The 18,248-nt window shown below is 35.4% G+C and overlaps 1 protein-coding gene across 1 annotated transcript; it reads right to left on the reverse strand.

Annotated features, from left to right (window-relative positions):
- Positions 1–966: 966 nt before the first annotated feature.
- Positions 967–17,282, reverse strand: LOC145556050 (xyloglucan O-acetyltransferase 3-like). Its single transcript, XM_081617728.1, has 3 exons — positions 16,823–17,282; positions 16,198–16,481; positions 967–2,093 (listed from the first exon to the last, which is right to left on the reverse strand). The coding sequence occupies exons 1-3, from the start codon at positions 17,088–17,090 to the stop codon at positions 1,308–1,310; spliced, it is 1,338 nt and encodes a 445-aa protein (XP_081473854.1). The 5' UTR covers positions 17,091–17,282; the 3' UTR covers positions 967–1,307.
- Positions 17,283–18,248: the final 966 nt, after the last annotated feature.

Below are 18,248 nucleotides of genomic sequence, written 5' to 3' on the forward strand. Positions count from 1 at the left end.
ATAACAAAATTGAGAACTTTTTGTTGGTGCTTCACTTTCTTCTTCAATTCATCATGCAAATTGCTATGTCCCGGCCTATCCCTATCATAACAGGTTCCCCTACTTTGACATTCTTCCGGCTTGAGAACTTTGCACCATTTGAAGCTATTACATGAGTCACACTTGTAAAAAAGCCTTTGTGGATTAGAAGTTTACTCCGAGCTTCTAATTGCATATTTTCTACCAGAAACGCAAAATTTGTTTGAAACTCTTACATATGCATACTCACGAGGAGGGTGTGTTTGATATCAAACTCATGATTATGCAAGTAGAGGGTTGCTATGTGTGTTCTAAGTCTCACATTTATACAAGAAAATGGGTGCAATGACTAGTTTACCCCAAAAAAATTCAAAAATGTTGAAACAAACTAGTCGTTAATAGTACTAATTAGTTTAGAGATATATTGTAATAATTTACATAAGTAATGACATTTCATGAAAGTTTAAAATTAGTCAGTGGCATTTGGTGAATTAAGAATCCCAGTAACGGATAATTAACGTCCAGACCTCATTAATGGCATGACATGACATTATACTGTTTGTTAGTCAGTGACATTATACGGATAGTGGCATTTGGTGAATTTTTAAAGTTTTCAGTGACATTTGGTGAATTTTTAAAGTTTTTAGTGACATTTAGTGAAATAGCCGTATTTTGAATTATCTTTTATCTTCAACTCACTAATTTTTTGTCAATCATAAAGTATGACAAGAGGACATTAATTTTAATGAAATTGATGAAAAAAAATGCTGAGTGTATATTAGAAGACTATTGACCTGAAAATTCAATCCCAGCAGAAATCCTCTTATTGAGTCATTGACTGTAGATCTTTAGCTGATGTATTCTCTATATGTTCAAGTTTACATACATTCAATGACAAACTACCATTTATTTCTCAATTGTAGTCCATACTCTGTATCAACGTGATTCAATCAGGCAACACAGAATTTCGTGCAGGATTCTTTTTCTATCAGATAACAGTCTTGTAAGATCTCTTGTATAAGTCACAATCAAAGGCAGCAAAATACATCCAAAGCAAATCGAAAAGCTTACTATCCTATAAATTTCTATAACCAGCACCAGAAGTTATACTTCCTCGAACCACATAACCCAAATGTTGACATCTTCCCTCGAATAAGGGATACAAAGAATGTAGAATGACTCGAAACATATGTGTTAACTAATCAATTTAATGGCAGAAACAAGTGTATTATTTATCAGATGTATACTATATCCTTTCTCTGTAAGTGCCCTGTAGTTTTCTACTATAATCACGAGGATAATCCAACCTCTTTCTGCAACACAGTCAACAAGAAATCGTTCCACGCATCAATAGGACCGGGCATGCACCAATGAACACAGTCATTATACCCCTTCATCCATTTGTTACCCCAGAACTCACTAGGGTGACCATCAGGCCGCATTAACATTGCCCAAGTTATATCCAAAGCCCTTAACTTCCTCTGCCTTTCTCCCTGATCCTCTTTGCTAGCCCTTTCGAGTTCTTCCATTTGTATCTTTCTCAACTCTAACTCGAAGCTCTTCTTCATCTCCTTACCCTTCTCTTTGCTATGAGGGCTAGTCCAATTACAACTACCTCCAGTGTCCCAAGCACCGTTCTCAAAATGTGCTGGTGAGAATGTCCTTATTAAGGTCACTATATCTTTCTTGCATTTTTTGCAGTTGTTGATGTATTTTAGGGCTGTTCGAAATGACATTCTCAAGGAGTAATTGAGGCCTAATTCCTGAACATTTGGATGGTTGCAGTAAACACACCCGATTAATTTGCCCTGGTCATATAAGTAGTTTTTTCTGAAGAACCAGTGAGCACTAGAGATGATGACATAGTCTAATCCAGGGAGTCTTGAGGCCCACTTCTCATCAACCTCGTCGAGATGAAGGTCAAAACTGCCAGAGCCAGAATTATTCACCATTCTTTCCTCTGACTTCACAAGAAATTTGGACCAAAACATCAGTAGAGTAAAGTTGGATGAAGGGAAATGCCAGGTTCGGAATCGGTCCTCAGAGTCTTTAAATACATCCATTGGAGTCTCTGCCTGCAATAACGCTATCGAATCAACAGTTATTTCATTGAAGCTAATTAATTTAAACTAATCATGCTAGTTAATTCAGGATTTTGTCAACATAAAAGCACAAATGCATTATTGATGGATGCATTGAGTTACACTTTCTGATTCAAGATACTTGTGTTGGTGTTAGTTTAAGCTACAATATTTGCAGCATAATATCTAATTTGAAAAGAAAAAAAAAAAAAAACCTGATGATTATAATTATTTGTTATATCACGACATTTGAAAGGCTATCTATACTAATGCTATACCTTACTAACATTAATCTGAATAATAAGTTGCATTTAATCAGGGGTAGTATTTTCGAATTCAATTACCTTACTTATCTTTCATGACTACGTATTAAAAAATTTCATATCCTCATCACGATTATTGTACATAAAGGTCGATATAAGGAAAATAATCATTAGACGGCCTAAAATAAAATGTAATTGATGATTTTAGTTCACAACTATAACCTTTATAAACGTTATTCATGCAAATCAAAAGTATTAAAAAGACAGGACATGTGATTTTGCTGAGAGTTGAAGACTTGAATCAAATCTTTACATTTAAAAGGGGAAAATATACCTGCACTTTCAACAAATTTCGGTTCAGCAACTTTTGTGTTCATAACGAAAGATCAACAAATTAAGCAACATCGTACAAAAGCAAAAGAAATTCTAAAGAGTTTAATATTGTACTAGATAAATCAACTTCCTAACAACCTCTTCTACAACTTTTTCAAGCTTTGTTAGATTCAATGAACTCGATGCATAAAACACTAATATTGATCATTGTGGGTTCCTTCTGGGTTTTCTCCTTGGGAGGGTTTTTTGGTTCCCTCTATGGTTTCTCCCTTGACAGGGTTTTTCTAGCTTCCATAGCTAGATTTTTTCTATTTTGCTCACTTGTAAATTTTTGTAGAGATTTTTACCGGTGGTAAGCCCCAAAAAAACTTTTTAATAGCTTTTAATAAAGGATCACATCTTTATGGCGGTGTTTTTTCCATGAGGTTTTATTTATTTGTTTGTTCGTCTAGATTGAAGATTTAGGGTTTCACAATTTCCAAAAGTATTTAGAAGGCCATATGAGTTTTTTCACCCAAACAACTATTCCTCCGTGGATCTCAAACCGATTTAGTGCTAACTCACAGATTGTATTGTTTCGGATGAAGATTTTTATAATGACAATCATTGATGAAATCTGTGATGTAACTAGGTCTTAGGTCAATTGTATTTGTATTGAAATTTTAGATTTCCTCGGATTTGTTTGTAAGCGTCGTTTGGCTATCTTTCATTAATGAAATTTTTTTCTTCTTGTCAAAAAAAAAAAAAAAAAAAAAAAAAAAAATTCAATGAACTCTTTATGTCCGTCAATACTTTAGTATGTAAAAATATATTGAGATATATTTAGGAAATATTAGGATATATTTATTTAGCATATTTTGTGCTAGTATATCTTTTAGTATATTTTATCTTTGGTAGTTTCCTAATCCTATCATAATAGGGTTGATCTTTGTAATATATAAGCTTTGGCAAAGTCATTAATGAAATCAAGCGATTCTATTTCTCTCTATTTTAGCATCGTATTAAGAGCAGGTTAAATCATGATATCAAGTTCAATTTTATATATATATATATATATATATATATATAGAGAGAGAGAGAGAGAATACAAGTTGATATTTGATATCAACTTGTATTGTTAACATCAGGGGTAATTCGGTCATTTTGTCAGTTTAATAAGGGGCACGGTGGTCCATGCAAATAATCCAACTCATTTCCCGTTATGTCAGCCCCGTTCTAAGAGTTCAAAGGAGTAATACACTAATACACCATCTTCAAGCTTAGTAGTCGACCACCACCTGCCTCTTCACCAACTGACCACCAATAACCTTTAGTTTCACTAGTCGACCCCAGTCGACCACCGCACGACCTCCCTTTACCTTCACCAGTCGACCACCGCACATTTTCTAGCACCACCAGCCGACCGAGCATCACTATTCGACCCTCGCAACACCACAAGTACGAGCTAATCCCTTCCCTAAGGGGTTTGTATGGGCAAAATTTTTATAATTTGTTACTAGGGTATCTATTGTTTGGTCGGCCTGCCGGCAGCTTTTGATCCGCAAAGATGGTCGATCTTGGGCATAACCATGGGAATGGAGGAGAGAGAAGGAAGAAGTAGCCATATGAGGGGAGGAGAGAGAAGAAAATATTAGCCATACTGATTATTCGCCGCCAAAACCACCATCATCATACCCACCACCATTTATCATGAGTTCCCGCCGAACCACCAAAAAAGATACAATTTTACCTTCTTCAACCCAAGTTTGGAGCAATTTCATTAACAATTGAACCCACGAAGCTTTCTTCAAGCTCGAATTTCGTCAAATCGAACCCCAAAGTTGCTCCATTGTTAAACCCAACTACTATGCCCGAAGACACCTGCCATTTTGGGTTTAGCATTCCCCTAATTTATGTTTTGGTTTCTCTCTCCTCCATTTACCCAGTTCTGCAACAAGTTTTGTCTAAGAAATGGGACCAACGGGTCCAACTCAGCTGCAATATTTTATAAATACTTTTTCCAAAAATCTAGCCTATTATTTACAAGAATGCCATGATATCAACAATGTTTGTTGATATCTGATATCAATGGGGACAAGCTATATATATATATATATATATATATATATATATATATATATATATATATATATATATATATATATATATATATATATATATATATATATCAGTCCACCGCCACTAGTTTATGAGTGTAATCATAGTGTTGCAATTGCCAACAATCAATTTATGAGTTCAAGTGGCAAATTATTTCCAAGTGCACAATGGCATACAATTACAAGTTTAGTGGGTAATACCAAAATTTTTGAAAATTGTTCGAATAATAAGTTTGATAATACCTCTTAGATTATTGATACAAGAGCCACACATCATGTTACAGGAGAAAAATATTAGCTTTTTTATACAAAGAGTTTTGAATGTCTTGTAGGGTTACCGAACGGTGAAATAGTGTTGACTTCTCTTATTGGTTCTCTTTGTTTATCGGACAAAATCACTCTAACTGGGGTGCCATATGTCCCTAATTTGAGTTGTAATTTACTTTCTGTTTCACAACTTTATGATGAGCTTAATTGTATTGTTCAATTTAACTCAAATATGTTTGCTATATAGGATCAAACGAAGGAGTTGATTGGAACGGGAGCTCGGAGAGACGGATTGTACTATTTTAGAAAATTGGATTTTGTGCATCATGTGGGTGTTATTGCCACAAAGTCTAATTTGGAGCTCTGGCATCGTCGTATGGGTCGTTCCTCCGAGAAAGTAGTTAAGTTGCTTCCTACTGTTAATTGTAAAGATAGTCTTTATAAGGGGTGTGAAGATTGTATACGTGCGAAACGTCTTAGAGATAAATTTCCTTTGAGTGGTAATAAATTAAAGCGTCCAGAATATTTGAGAACGTTCATTGTGATTTATGGGGTCCATACCGTCATATTTCATAGTGTGGAGCTCGTTATTTTTTGACAATTGTCGATGATTATTCCAGAGCAGTGTGGATATATTTGTTGATTGATAAAACGAGGTGTTTCGTATGTTTTTGTTGTATGTTGCTATGGTAGATAAAACAATTTTCCCAGACAATTAAAGTTGTGCAAAGTGACAATGGTACAATGTTTATTTATTTGCTTGATTATTTTAGTGGTACCGGTATTATTTTCCAAACTTCTTGTGTGGGGACACCACAACAAAATGGGAGGGTTGAGAGAAAACACAAACACATTCTTGAGGTTGGGAGAGCTTTGAGATTTCAAGCTAAAATGCCGATATATTTTTAGGGGGAGTGTGTTCTTCCTGCTGTTCACCTTATTAACCGTACACCCACTCCCTTGCTACAAAATAAAACTCCCTTCGAGATTCTCTTCAATAAACCTCCTTCTTTTGATGCTATTCGCACATTTGGATGTTTATGTTTTTCTCATAACCAAAAAACGAATGGAGACAAGTTTGCTAGTCGGAGTAGAAAATGTGTTTTTGTGGGTTATCCCTTTGGGAAGAAGGGTTGGAAATTGTATGATCTTGAGTCAAAGGTGTTTTTTGTTTCTCATGATGTAAAATTTATTGAAGGAGTGTTCCCTTTTGATTTCTCGGAAAAGGTTAATATAGCAACAATGCCTTATGATGATGGAGATGTTCATAATGATTTTTTGGAGAATGAGGTATTTGGTGATGATGAGGTGACTTTAGGTGTGTATTTGGTTATGGGTGAGGAAGAGCAGCCTACCCCGAGGACTGTACAACCAGCCTCTCAGCCTGTGGAAATCCCCCAGGCGCAGTCTGAACCTGCAGGTGAGCAGAAAGTTCAGCTCCATCCTGACTTCCCCACAGGATATCCGCGGGCGCAAGTTGAGCCCAACAGTCAGGCCGAGCCCAATAGTCATCCACCACTACTAGTGTTGATATTCCAGCAGCTGCTGGGTCTAGCGAGCAGCACATTAGTACTACAGCAGGGGTTAAGCAGCCTCATGCTACTTTCGAGCAACCCTTAGACAACTCTGAGCAGCTCCAACCAGAGGCGTTGGGTAAGGGTCATCGTCCGGAATTTCCTTCCGTTAAACTTCGTGACTATAGGACTCATTATGTTTTTGCTAATAACCCGTCACAGTCTACTCCGTCTACAATCCCTCCATCAGGTACGCCTTACCCTTTAGCACACTATATAAATTGTGACATGTTTTCTGTGAATTATCGTAAGTTTCTTGCAGCTGTTGTTCTAGGTAAAGATCCAAAATCCTTTAGAGATGCCATGAAATTTGAGGGTTAGTGACGTTCTATGAAAGAGGAAATAAAGGCATTGGAAGATAATGGGACTTGGACATTAGAGCATCTTCCCCCCAGCAAGAAAGCTCTAGGCAGTCAATGGGTGTATAAGAAGAAATTCTTGTCTTATGGTGATATTGAAGGTCTCAAGTCTCGTTTGGTTGTCTTTGGTAATCATCAACAAGAGGGCATTGATTATGGTGAGAGCGTGAGACTGATGGGTGTTATAAATGACACCCATTTGATGAGCATTTAGGTTGTTTTCTTCCTCTATTCATAGCTTTTAGGCTCAATAAATGTTTAGTTTTATGCTTTAGCTCTTTGTTTTACCTTTTACTCTCTTATTTTGTGGTTTTGTGCATTTTGATCGTTTTCTAGTCTTTTCTCCTTTATTTTCTTTCTCATCGTGGTTGTAGGTATTGTACGAGGTTCGAGTCTTAATATGGATGGATTACTAAGGTGGAAGATGCTTTTGGAGCGAGCTCATGGCAATTGGAAAGCTCAAGATGCAAGGAAGTAGATTCTCCAAGTTCTAGCCCTTGCGCTTTCAAGTCGTGCTCTTATGAAGATGGGGTGTTGAACCCACAATCAAGTGCTTTTGGGACTTCCTCTCTTAGTGTTCATCATCATCATATTTCGTGTTCATTCGAAGACCTTAGCGAACGTACGAAGTCGCGAGAAAGATCGAAGAAACCCATATCAGCGTGAGCGCGCAGACCCTATGCGCAGGCGCACCTCCTTGCCCGCGCGGCCGCGCCTCTCCGGGTATTCATCTTGCTCGGTTTTTGTTCGCACCTCTTATATATATCTTTATAACCCGATTTTTGGGGAGAAGTTTTTAGATCATGTTTCATTTTAGATTTTAATCATATTTTTATCTTAGTTGAGAGCTTCTCTCTCTAGTTTTTAGGGTTAGTTTAGGAGTAGATTTTAGAGAGATAAAGTGAGGAATTCCAATTGTGATTGAGAGATTGAAGATTCAATGGTGACAATTGTGTTGAAGATCTTTTCTATTATCGATGAGCATTTCTAACTCTATCTCATTTTATTGCTTTGAATAGTTAGTTCATGTTTGTTTGGTTTGATTTTTATGTTTGATCTTTGATTAGTGTAATTGTTCTTCATAGATTGTTGATCCTTGATTTCTTGATTTGTTTGTTGATTAGATGATGATGTTTTTGTAGTTGTTTGGCTAGGGATAGGGTGAAACTTGGATAATTGATTGATTGTGCTTAATTTGGAGATTGTGTTGATTGATTGTTGAGATTAAAGTGATTAATGGAAGTTTGCATGTGTGTAATTCGATTATGCCTTGAGAATTATGCTAGATTGCATTGTAGTTTCTAATGATATAGACCATTGATTTAGGAATTGCAATTGTCGATTGAGCTTGATTAGTGATGCTCCTAGTTAGAGTCTCTCGTAGTTGGGGCTAATTTGACCTCTAGGGGATAGCTTATTGAATCTTTTGATTGAGCTTGCCATTAGTCTTCACAACCATTGACTTGCATGTATTTCCGAGTTGTTACAATTGTCATGATTACTTGTTGATCCCCGTTACTAGTGCTTTTTTGTTTGGTTTCTTTGTTTGGTAGTTGGTTAGTGTTCTCTCTTTATTTTTGTCTTCGACCTAGCTTAGGCGCATAATTGAGAGCACTTTAACATTACGCTTCCTTTGGGTTCGACCCTTGACTTGCCTCTATACTAGTATACAGGTTTGTTAAGTGTTTATAAATTTAGTTTGACCGAGGGAGGATTAGTTTCAACGACCTAGTTCACCCCACGATCAAAATGGTGCCGTTGCCGGGGAACGGTGTCTATGTTTGAGTGTTTTTGATTGCTTGAGTCTAGGTCTTTGTATATACTTTTCTTTTATTTGATTTTTGTTTGATTTGTAAAAAATGGCATGTCTATCATTTCCTCAATATGACAATGAGCCTTTTTGTGAATATTTCAATAGACTTGAGGGATTTCTTGACTATAATCGTTGTAGTCTTTGGGAGGCTTGTGACATTTGTTATTTTGGCTTGAATGAACAAACTAGGAATGAAGTTGAATGCATGCATAATGGTAGATTTAGAGCATTGTCAATTGATAATGCTTGGGATTTCTATGTTTGATTTGCTAGGGATATATATAATAGGGGTTATCATGTTTCTAATTTTGATGTGCAATGTGTTAATTCTTCTAATGTTAGCATGATTTCCCATGATTTGTCACATGATCCCATTAATGAACCTAGAACAAATGCTTTCAATTCTAGTCCCTCTTTTATTCATGATAATGAGGTGCATGCTCAAGTTGACAAATCTCATTTGTTTGATTGTGCCCCCACTCCCCAATGTGATGTATATGCTCATGATTTCAATGTTGATTCTTCCAATCTTGGTTGCACTTCTTCTTCTCTTGTTGAGCCTCAATCTTCTACACCTTTTGAATCTCTTATTGCTACTTTGGAAACTCAAATTAGGCATATTGAGCTTAGTGATGATCTTGGGCCTAAAAAGGAGTCGATTCTTAATTCTTTGAGAAGTCAATTGAAGGTGATGAAAATTACTGTGGAGCATCTTGAGGAGGGAAGAAGGAGAGGTAAAGAGCTAGAAAGCCAATTGTCATCTTTGATGCTTGTATGTGAAAATTAAAAATCCAAAGTGTGTGTTGAGAATGATGATGGTGATTTTGAGCAACCAAGAGAGTGTAAGGATACCATTGGTGAGCATTTGAGTGATGGTGAAGGAGTTGAGAATGAAGAGAGTGTTGAATTTGAAAACCCCAACCCTCCTACCCATCTTGATGAGTCTCTTGTGCATTATTGTGATTTTTCTATCCATGAGTATTTGTACTAGTTTGAGGTTATGGCCAATAAGTTCTTTAAGATTCAAAGGAAAACCCATAGCCTTTTAAGTAAAATCATTGAGAATGCTTCATGAGAGAGAGATGACTTTGAAATGAATTTACATCCATTCATGCTTGGTTATGAGACTTTGGGCTTTAAGGAAGTTGAGGGAGTTGTTGTTCATGAATTTAGTGGAGGAGATTATGTTGTTCCTCTTGGAAGTTGGATGTTTGAGGGAGATGATGATCATGAGAGTTCTTCTTTTGAAGATTCTATGATCGATTTTTATGCCCTCATTGGCGATGTGTGACCTTGTGGTGAGGGAGTAGCTACCCCTTTTCCCTTTTCTCATACCCCTTTTTAAAGAAGATTCAACCATATCCCTTACACTCTTATTTCTCTCCCTTCTTTTGTCAATAAGTCTATTGGGGACCCCCTTGTCTATGAGGATTTTAATGTCTCTCATTTGTCTATTATTGAGGAAAAGGGTGATGTGCCACCCAAAAATATTTTGAGGAGAGTTTGCCATCTTTTTCTTCTTCTTCTTCTTCTTCTTCTTCATATTTTGTTAAATTTTCTTTTGATTCTTCTTCTTCCTTTTCTTGGCATCATTCTCCTCATGAGTGTTTACTTCGGTTGCAAAAATGACTATTGTTCGCGCCTTTCTTACTGTAACAATTTCTAAAAACTGCGAGATTCAGCAGAAGGATGTTCATAATGCTTTTCTACATGGTGATCAAGAAGAGGAGGTGTACATGAAATTACCTCCAGGTTTTGAGAGCTCGGATTCGAGCTCGGTGTGTCGTTTGAGAAAGTCATTGTATGGTTTGAAACAGACTCCAAGGTGTTGGTTTGCAAAACTCACCACGGCTCTGAAAGGGTACGATTTTATTCAATCTTACTCTGATTATTCTATTTTCACATACAATAAAGGCAATGTTTAGATTAATGTCTTAGTTTATATATGTTGATGATCTTATTATTTCTACGAATGATTCCACTGCATTAACTGTATTCAAAGCTTATCTTGGTGATTGTTGTAAGATGAAGGACCTTGGTCCTTTGAAATATTTTTTAGGAATTGAAGTTGCTCGTAGTAAATCAGGTTTATTTTTGTGTCAACGAAAATACACCTTGGATATTACTTCTGAAGCAGGGTTATTAGGCGCGAAACCAAGTGGTTTTCCAATTGAGCAAAATCACAAAGTTAGCCTTGCTAGCTAGTGGTGAGTTACTTGCAAATCCTGAGTCGTATCACAGACTGGTAGGGCAGTTGATTTATCTCTTGGTGACTAGACCAGATTCGGCATATTCGGTACACATCCTTTCGCAGTTTATGCACGAACCTTGGATTGAGCACTGAGAAGCAGCTCTCAGGGTGATTCGTTATTTGAAGGGTACCCCGGGACAAGGTATTTTGTTGAGTATGGATAGTGACCTAACTTTGTAGGGTTGGTGTGATTCAGTTTGGGCGGCATGTCCTTTTACTCGTTGTTCATTGACTGGTTGGCTTATGTTTCTTGGTAAATCCCCTATTTCATGGAAGACCAAGAAACAACCCACAGATTCCGCATCTTCTTCTGAGGCCGAGTATCGTTGCATTGCTTCAACCACACATGAGTTGAAGTGGTTGAAGGCCTTGCTTTTGAGTTTGGGTGTACAACACCCTCAAGCGATCAAGTTGTTCTATGATAATTAATCTACTTTACATATAGCAAGAAATCCAGTTTTTCATGAACGTACGAAGCACATTATTGAGATTGATTGTCATATTGTTCGTGATGCCATTACAGAGGGCTTGATGGCTCCATCTTATGTTTCCACTAAGGAGCAATTAGCGGATGTTTTCACTAAGGTGCTTGGGAAGACTCAGTTTGATCATCTTATTTCAAAGTTGGGCATTTATGATCCCCATGCTCCAACTTGAGGGGGGGGGGGGGTATTGAGATATATTTAGGAAATATTAGGATATATTTGTTTAGCATATTTTGTGCTAGTATATCTTTTGGTATATGTTATCTTTGGTAGTTTCCTAATCCTAGCACAATAGGGTTGATCTTTGTATTATATAAGCTTTGGCAAAATCATTAATGAAATCAAGCGATTCTATTTCTCTCTAATTTACCCTCTGCCGTAATTTTATTTTATGCTTTGATCATTTTTCTCTAACAAAAAATTTGCAACAGTAAAATTAAAAAAGACAGAGAGAGTGTGTAGTTGTCTCCTATCTCCCTTCCCCCGGACAAACACACACAGACAAACTACACATGATACAACTCCATTTTATTAATCGGGGTGCATTAATTTGAAAATCTATTTTATGCAAAAGAAGTGTGACAATCTGCTTTTTTATTCAAAAATAATAAACCTGACAGTTATGTTACGTCGTTATATCAAGCAGTGTACACTCCGGGCATTCTCAATTTTACGTTGTACAAGCCTTATTAGCAAGTAAACTGTACAAAACCATAATTTTCATTCAACAATTGATTTTCTATGTAATACGGCTATGCTTAGATATCATTTTTCACATTCTTATCACGCGTGACAGCACAAACCAATTACATAAAAGTATTTCCTCATTCTGCCAGTAATTGTGATTTTGTCTTTAACTTTAGGCTTAATTAACCCCTAATCAAATCAACTTCAACTTTTTTTATTCCTATTTGATTAAAATGCTCAATTTAACTTTTAAAGTGGTTGTTTGTTCTATATTATATTCATTAATGCTATGACTTATGAGTTTTATATTGGTGTGAAATAGACTAACATTTTGGTCATAAATTATGTTTCAGCAAGCTTCAGTTTTTCTAATGAAGCTATTGAAAATCGAATGTTGACTTTTTTTTTATATGTTCTTGAGCTGAAACAACAATATACGACTTTCGAATAAAATCTAGAAGTATTCATGAAATCCAAATTCCAAAATGTTCTAAAATTCCAAGCTCTAGTAAAAACTTTCCAAATTAAACTTATTGATAGGCTCCCAAGGTCTACATAAATTATAATTGGATCCTAGTTTTTACTTTTCTCAAGTAATTTAAAATTAATGTTGACAATATTTAGCAAAATAATCTAGACATATTCCCTCCGTCTCCGAAAAAACGATCCTTTTAGGTTGATTTCACGAGTATTAAGAAAGTTAAATAAAAAGAAGTAAAAGTATACATTGGAAAGAGAAATTTACATGGGATTTACAAAAAATTAGAGAGGAAAAGTATTAAAAATACATGGAAAAAACAATATTTTAAATGGGGAAGTAATTTTGCACAACTATTGTTGTAAATTGATGGGTATTTTAATGCAAATGGGTGATTAGGCCAAAAAGGTTGAATTTTTGGAAACAGGAGGAGTAATAGATTATTCTTTTCCTTGTAAGCTTGCATACACTCGAACTGGGCCGTTTAGTTTCAACACCCTTTTTAGTGAAAGTATCCGACTACTTAAGAGAAGAGAATAAAGGAGATTACTAAAGTTTTGACAAAATAGAACCTTGTTTGCTCCCCTCTCAATTTTCTAGGAAATCTAATAATTTTGTCTAATATCTTATAGTTATAATCCAATATTTCACTATAGTAATCTAATTTCTTACACTTTTAATCTAATATAAAGTATATGATAATTATAATCTAATTTCTGACAATTACAATCTAATATCTGATAATCATAATATAATATCTGGCTATATTAATTTAATATTTTACCATTAGTATTTAATTTCGGCCACTTTTAATCTAATATATGATACTTGTAACTTAATATCTGACCATTATTATCTATTTCTGACAATTAGTAATTTTATTTTTTTCAATTTATATGATTTGACTCACGTGACTCCGTTCTACACAATACTTTTCCCATCCAAGAGAAGGTTTTGCGTAGAACGGACTTACATATGTCTGGTTTATAATGCACACATTTATCCCTCAGCTACTATTATACACTCATTTTTCTCAATTTATTACGTTTATATTTTGTGTTTTGTTGGCAATTTTTGGGTGGAATTGTATTAGCCGGCTTTATTAATAGGAAATGTGGGACTATTATTAGCAGTAGATTTGTTGATATCATCAACTGGTACAGAAAAAATCGATTCCACAAACCCTCTTCAATCCACTCTCTCTCCTCCAATCTTCGCCCTAATTCTCAACCATGGTCGCTCTTCGTCGCGGTGGAAGGACCCATCGAGCTTTCGCCGGATACTCCATAAATTTTTTCTACAAATGACGATCCTACTTCTCTTCAAGTCTCTACCAGTGTTGAGAATTGGGGCGAAGACGGTGAAAGAAAGGCCTTATCCAACCTCCAATCAGGAATCGAAGAAGTCATTTCAGCAAATTCCTTATTTAAATTTAGAAGAGAAGAAAGTCGATAACCCAACCTAGCAATTGATCGAAGAAGAGGAAGGAGAGACAGAGATTGAAGGAGATTACGAGGCTAATATTTCCATTTAAGGTGTATCTTTATTGCCTAGTAAAGGCTCAGAAGGTACTGATGTAATTGTATTGAAATTTTGTCTAATATCTTATATATAGTTATAATCCAATATCTCACTATAGTAATCTAATTTCTTACACTTTTGATCTAATATAAAGTATATTATAATTATAATAATCTAGTTTCTGACAATTACAATCTAATATCTGATAATCATAATATAATATCTGGCTATATTAATTTAATATTTGACCATTAGTATTTAATTTCGGCCACTTTTAATCTAATATATTACCTCCGTTAATAGTTATTTGCAACATTTACCAAAAATAGGTGCTAACTACTATTTGCAACAAAACTATTTTTTTCCTAATATGGTACCTTTTTTCTGGTAAAATGACCAAAATATCCTCATTTAAAAATTATTAACACATAATACTACACATAATTACAAATTATTATAACTCTAATCTAACTCAATCATCTAAACTTTTACCCCAAAAAAAATCTGATTCACCCCTAATTTTATTTCCCCACCATCTCTCTCCTCCATCTTCATCTTCTTCATTCTTCATCTGTCATTATTATCTTCATTTCTCACCTTCATTTCTACTTATTATGTGGGTGAGATTAGAAGATCTAGTTTGTGGGTGGGTTTATTTAGATCTGGTTTGTGTGGGTGTTAGTGGGTCCTGTGTGGGTGTTGGTGATTCGTGGGTGTTGGTGGCTTTCGTGGGTGGTTCGTGGCTTGGAGTAGATTTTGGTGGGTGCAAGTGGTTCGTGGGTATTCGTGGGTGTTGGTGGTTCGTGGGTATTTTGTGGGTGCTGGTGGTTCGTGGGTATTGGTGGTTCGTGTGTGGGTGTTAATGGGTCGTGGGTGGGTGTTAATGGGTCGTGGGTGGGTGTTGGTGGTTCGCGGGTGTTGGTTGCTTTCGTGGGTGGTTCCTGGCTAGCTATTTCGTGGGTTTTGGTGGTTTTGGTGGCTGTTTCGTGGGTGGGTTTGGGTTTCGGATCTGGTGGGTTTTGGCCTTTTGGGTGGTTTTTGTGGTTCTCGAGTGGATTTTGGTGGTTTGTGGGTAGTTTCAGTGAGTTGTGGGTGGCGTCGGTGGTCGTTTATGGGTTTACGGTGGCATGTGTGGTGGTTCTGGGCGGCATGTGATGGTGGTATGGGAGGTTCTGGTTTGATTGCAATTGCTTTTTTTTTTTAATAAATTTGATTAATAATTAATTACAAGTGCATAACTTTCAATAATCATGTTTAAGAAGTTTTGCCTAGGAGTCCGCGCATACCCCCTTTGTTGCAAATAACTGTTAACGGAGGTAGTATGATATTTGTAACTTAATATCTGACCATTATTATCTATTTCTGACAATTAATAATTTATTTTTTTCAATTTATATGATTTGACTCACGTGACTCCGTTCTACACAATACTTTTCCCTAATCCAATTATATGATCGGAGAAATAGAAATTAAAGATGATTTTAAAAGAGCTATTTTTTTTTTTTTTTTTTTCTCTAATCACTTTTCCATTTTATATCTCGACTCTTTATCAACTAGAGATACCCTCACGCAACAATCACAACTTAACTTAAACGTCATATACTCGTATGTCTTTTGCTAGTCTATTTTATTATTATTTATAGCTTAACCACTCAATAATAATAAGCACTCAACATATACAAAGGTAGAACAAAATAACAACTTCACTACCACAAAAGATGTCATACAAGTATTTGCTTGCAAACATAACATGGAATCTGCATTAAATCATAACTCCACAATCACGCTACGTATATATTCTTCAATTGTCTGCATTTCTCTTCCACAATTTTGCACCTTTTTCATTCCATTGGGATCACCAAAATGGATACTCTCACTTATGTATAAAATTGTCTCATTACTAATTTAAACTATACTATTATCAAGTATCAATATGACTATTAATTCCAGATAATTTAAGACAAAACTAACCTGCGATAGAAGGCATAGGAGAGATTCCATTTGATTCCGAGCAACAGAATCCCCAACAAAAGCTAATTTTTTTCCTCCAACAATTTTCAGAAATTTACGAGGATCAAATCTTGGAAGCTCACAATTGTCTGGTTTCCATCTCCAATTCACAAATTCTATGTCAATTCTTCCATTTTTGAAGCAATTTTTCGAGTCCGGAATTGTTACACAACTAGTTGTTGTGTATTTGGATCCATTTAAATCTGGTACCCATTTGCCCTTGAACAAGTCACAATTATCATCACCTAATAATAAAACAAAAAATTAGAATGAAAATCAGAATCAACAAAACAAAAACAAAAACAAAAAAAAAAGTGAAAATTATAGTAATAAACTTGATTTAAAAAAATTAACAATTATTTTTATGAAATGAAACGTTACTGTACGTCTAAAATAAAATGAACAGAAATAAACAAATCTCGAACGTAGAAAAATCAAGAAATGGGTATACGTCACATTAATAAAACAAAAAAATTAACCCAAAGAATCTACAATTCTACGACTAGTATAACAAACAAAACGAAACAGATGGAGTAGCTCGTCTCGAAAAAACTAAATTTCGAGAATCGGGAGAAGGATTACGTACCAGATTGATATTTAATCCGCGCAGGAAGAAAGTGATGTTCTTGTTGACGTCGTTCATGTACTTTATGTTGTTGAGAGGTGAAATGAAAAGATTTAGGAGAGTAAAGAAGAAAAAGGCTTAAAAAAGAGGTTAAAACAAGAAACCATAACAAAAATGGGGGTACACCAATTACATTTTTGTAACTTTTTATGAAATTCCTACGATTTCTTGCATTATGAATTTTATCATATGATAATGATGATGATGGGTTTATTGTATTTGTCTTCATTTCTTCACTATTCAGCCATGCTAATAGAAGAGGAAAACAATCAAAAACATAATATTTCAAGTAAAAATTTATTTGGTTTTTTTTTTTTTTTTTTTTTTTTTTTTTTTTTTTTTTTGGGAAAGATAACTTTTATTTTTTTGGGAAGATTGAAAGAATTGGTTGTACCCTATTTTTGTGAATGAAAAGGGTAGTAGTCAGTTGTCAGCACAGCAAAGGTCAAATAAAGAAAGCCCGAATAAAAAGGATAATATTTATTTTGTCACTAACTTTTATATGTGGTCACACCGTGTGGCCAGCCACAATATTTTATTTTATTTATTTTCTAATTCTCTCTCTCCCCTCTCCTCTCATATTTCTCCTCTTATTTTCTCTTTCTAACTTTTTCTTTCCAAACCCTAACATTTTTTTTAAAAATTCAATAGATTCAGGTACAGATTCATCAATTTAATTCCAATTCTTATTGACTGCTTAGCTTTCATCGGCTTGTCGACAACTTCTTCAACAACGGTGTTCTTTTTCTTCAGAATTTCCTCGGCTGCCGGAGCAAAATAAAGCAACCTGTTGCTCTTCAGTTGCAAAAATTGGATCCAGTTGATGATGTTTGATGAGTGAAGAAGAACGTTAATATGAGGGTGTTAATTTGACTATTTGGGGGCGTGTGTTGGTGAAGTCCAAATCTTAACATATAATGGTTGAACACGAACAAACGCCATTGTTTTAAATCTTTGATATCGTCAGTATTTTTTTTTTATTTTTTTTTAAGGATGCATTTCTGCTTCTTCAGGTGCGCGGGGTAAAACTTGTCTCTTATTGCCTTCTTCAGTTCTTTCCATCCAAAGTTAGGGGTTTCTAAAAGACTAGCCCGATTTTGACTCCACCAAAGGTCAACTTCTTCCCTTAAGTAATACACATCATTATTAACCCTTAATTCTTTTGGACAGTTAATGGCATCAAACAACTTGTCAAATTCCCTTATCCAATTCTCTAAACTAGCGAGATCCTCCTTCCCAAGGTAAGTGGGTGGCTTTGCAACTGCCAACCTCTTAAAAACTTCCCCAAATTGATCTAAGTCGTTGCTACGGTTCCCTTGACTCACCCTCATGTTTTGAGCAATGGTAGTTAGCTTCCTAAGAGTAGAGCCCATTTTGAAACTAGTGC

This window comes from Chenopodium album, chromosome 8 (assembly GCF_948465745.1).
Source record: "Chenopodium album chromosome 8, dcCheAlbu1.1, whole genome shotgun sequence".
In the NCBI taxonomy this organism is placed as follows: Eukaryota; Viridiplantae; Streptophyta; class Magnoliopsida; order Caryophyllales; family Amaranthaceae; genus Chenopodium; species Chenopodium album.

What these genes read in the sequence shown, in the direction of transcription:
- LOC145556050 (XM_081617728.1), bottom strand. Translation starts at nt 17,090, where the DNA reads ATGAAGACAAATACAATAAACCCATCATCATCATTATCATATGATAAA. An exon ending in GCGGATTAAATATCAATCTG is followed by an intron (nt 16,482 to 16,822) that starts GTACGTAATCCT and finishes TTTTATTATTAG; the next exon opens with GTGATGATAATTGTGACTTG. An exon ending in TCCTATGCCTTCTATCGCAG is followed by an intron (nt 2,094 to 16,197) that starts GTTAGTTTTGTC and finishes GCGTTATTGCAG; the next exon opens with GCAGAGACTCCAATGGATGT.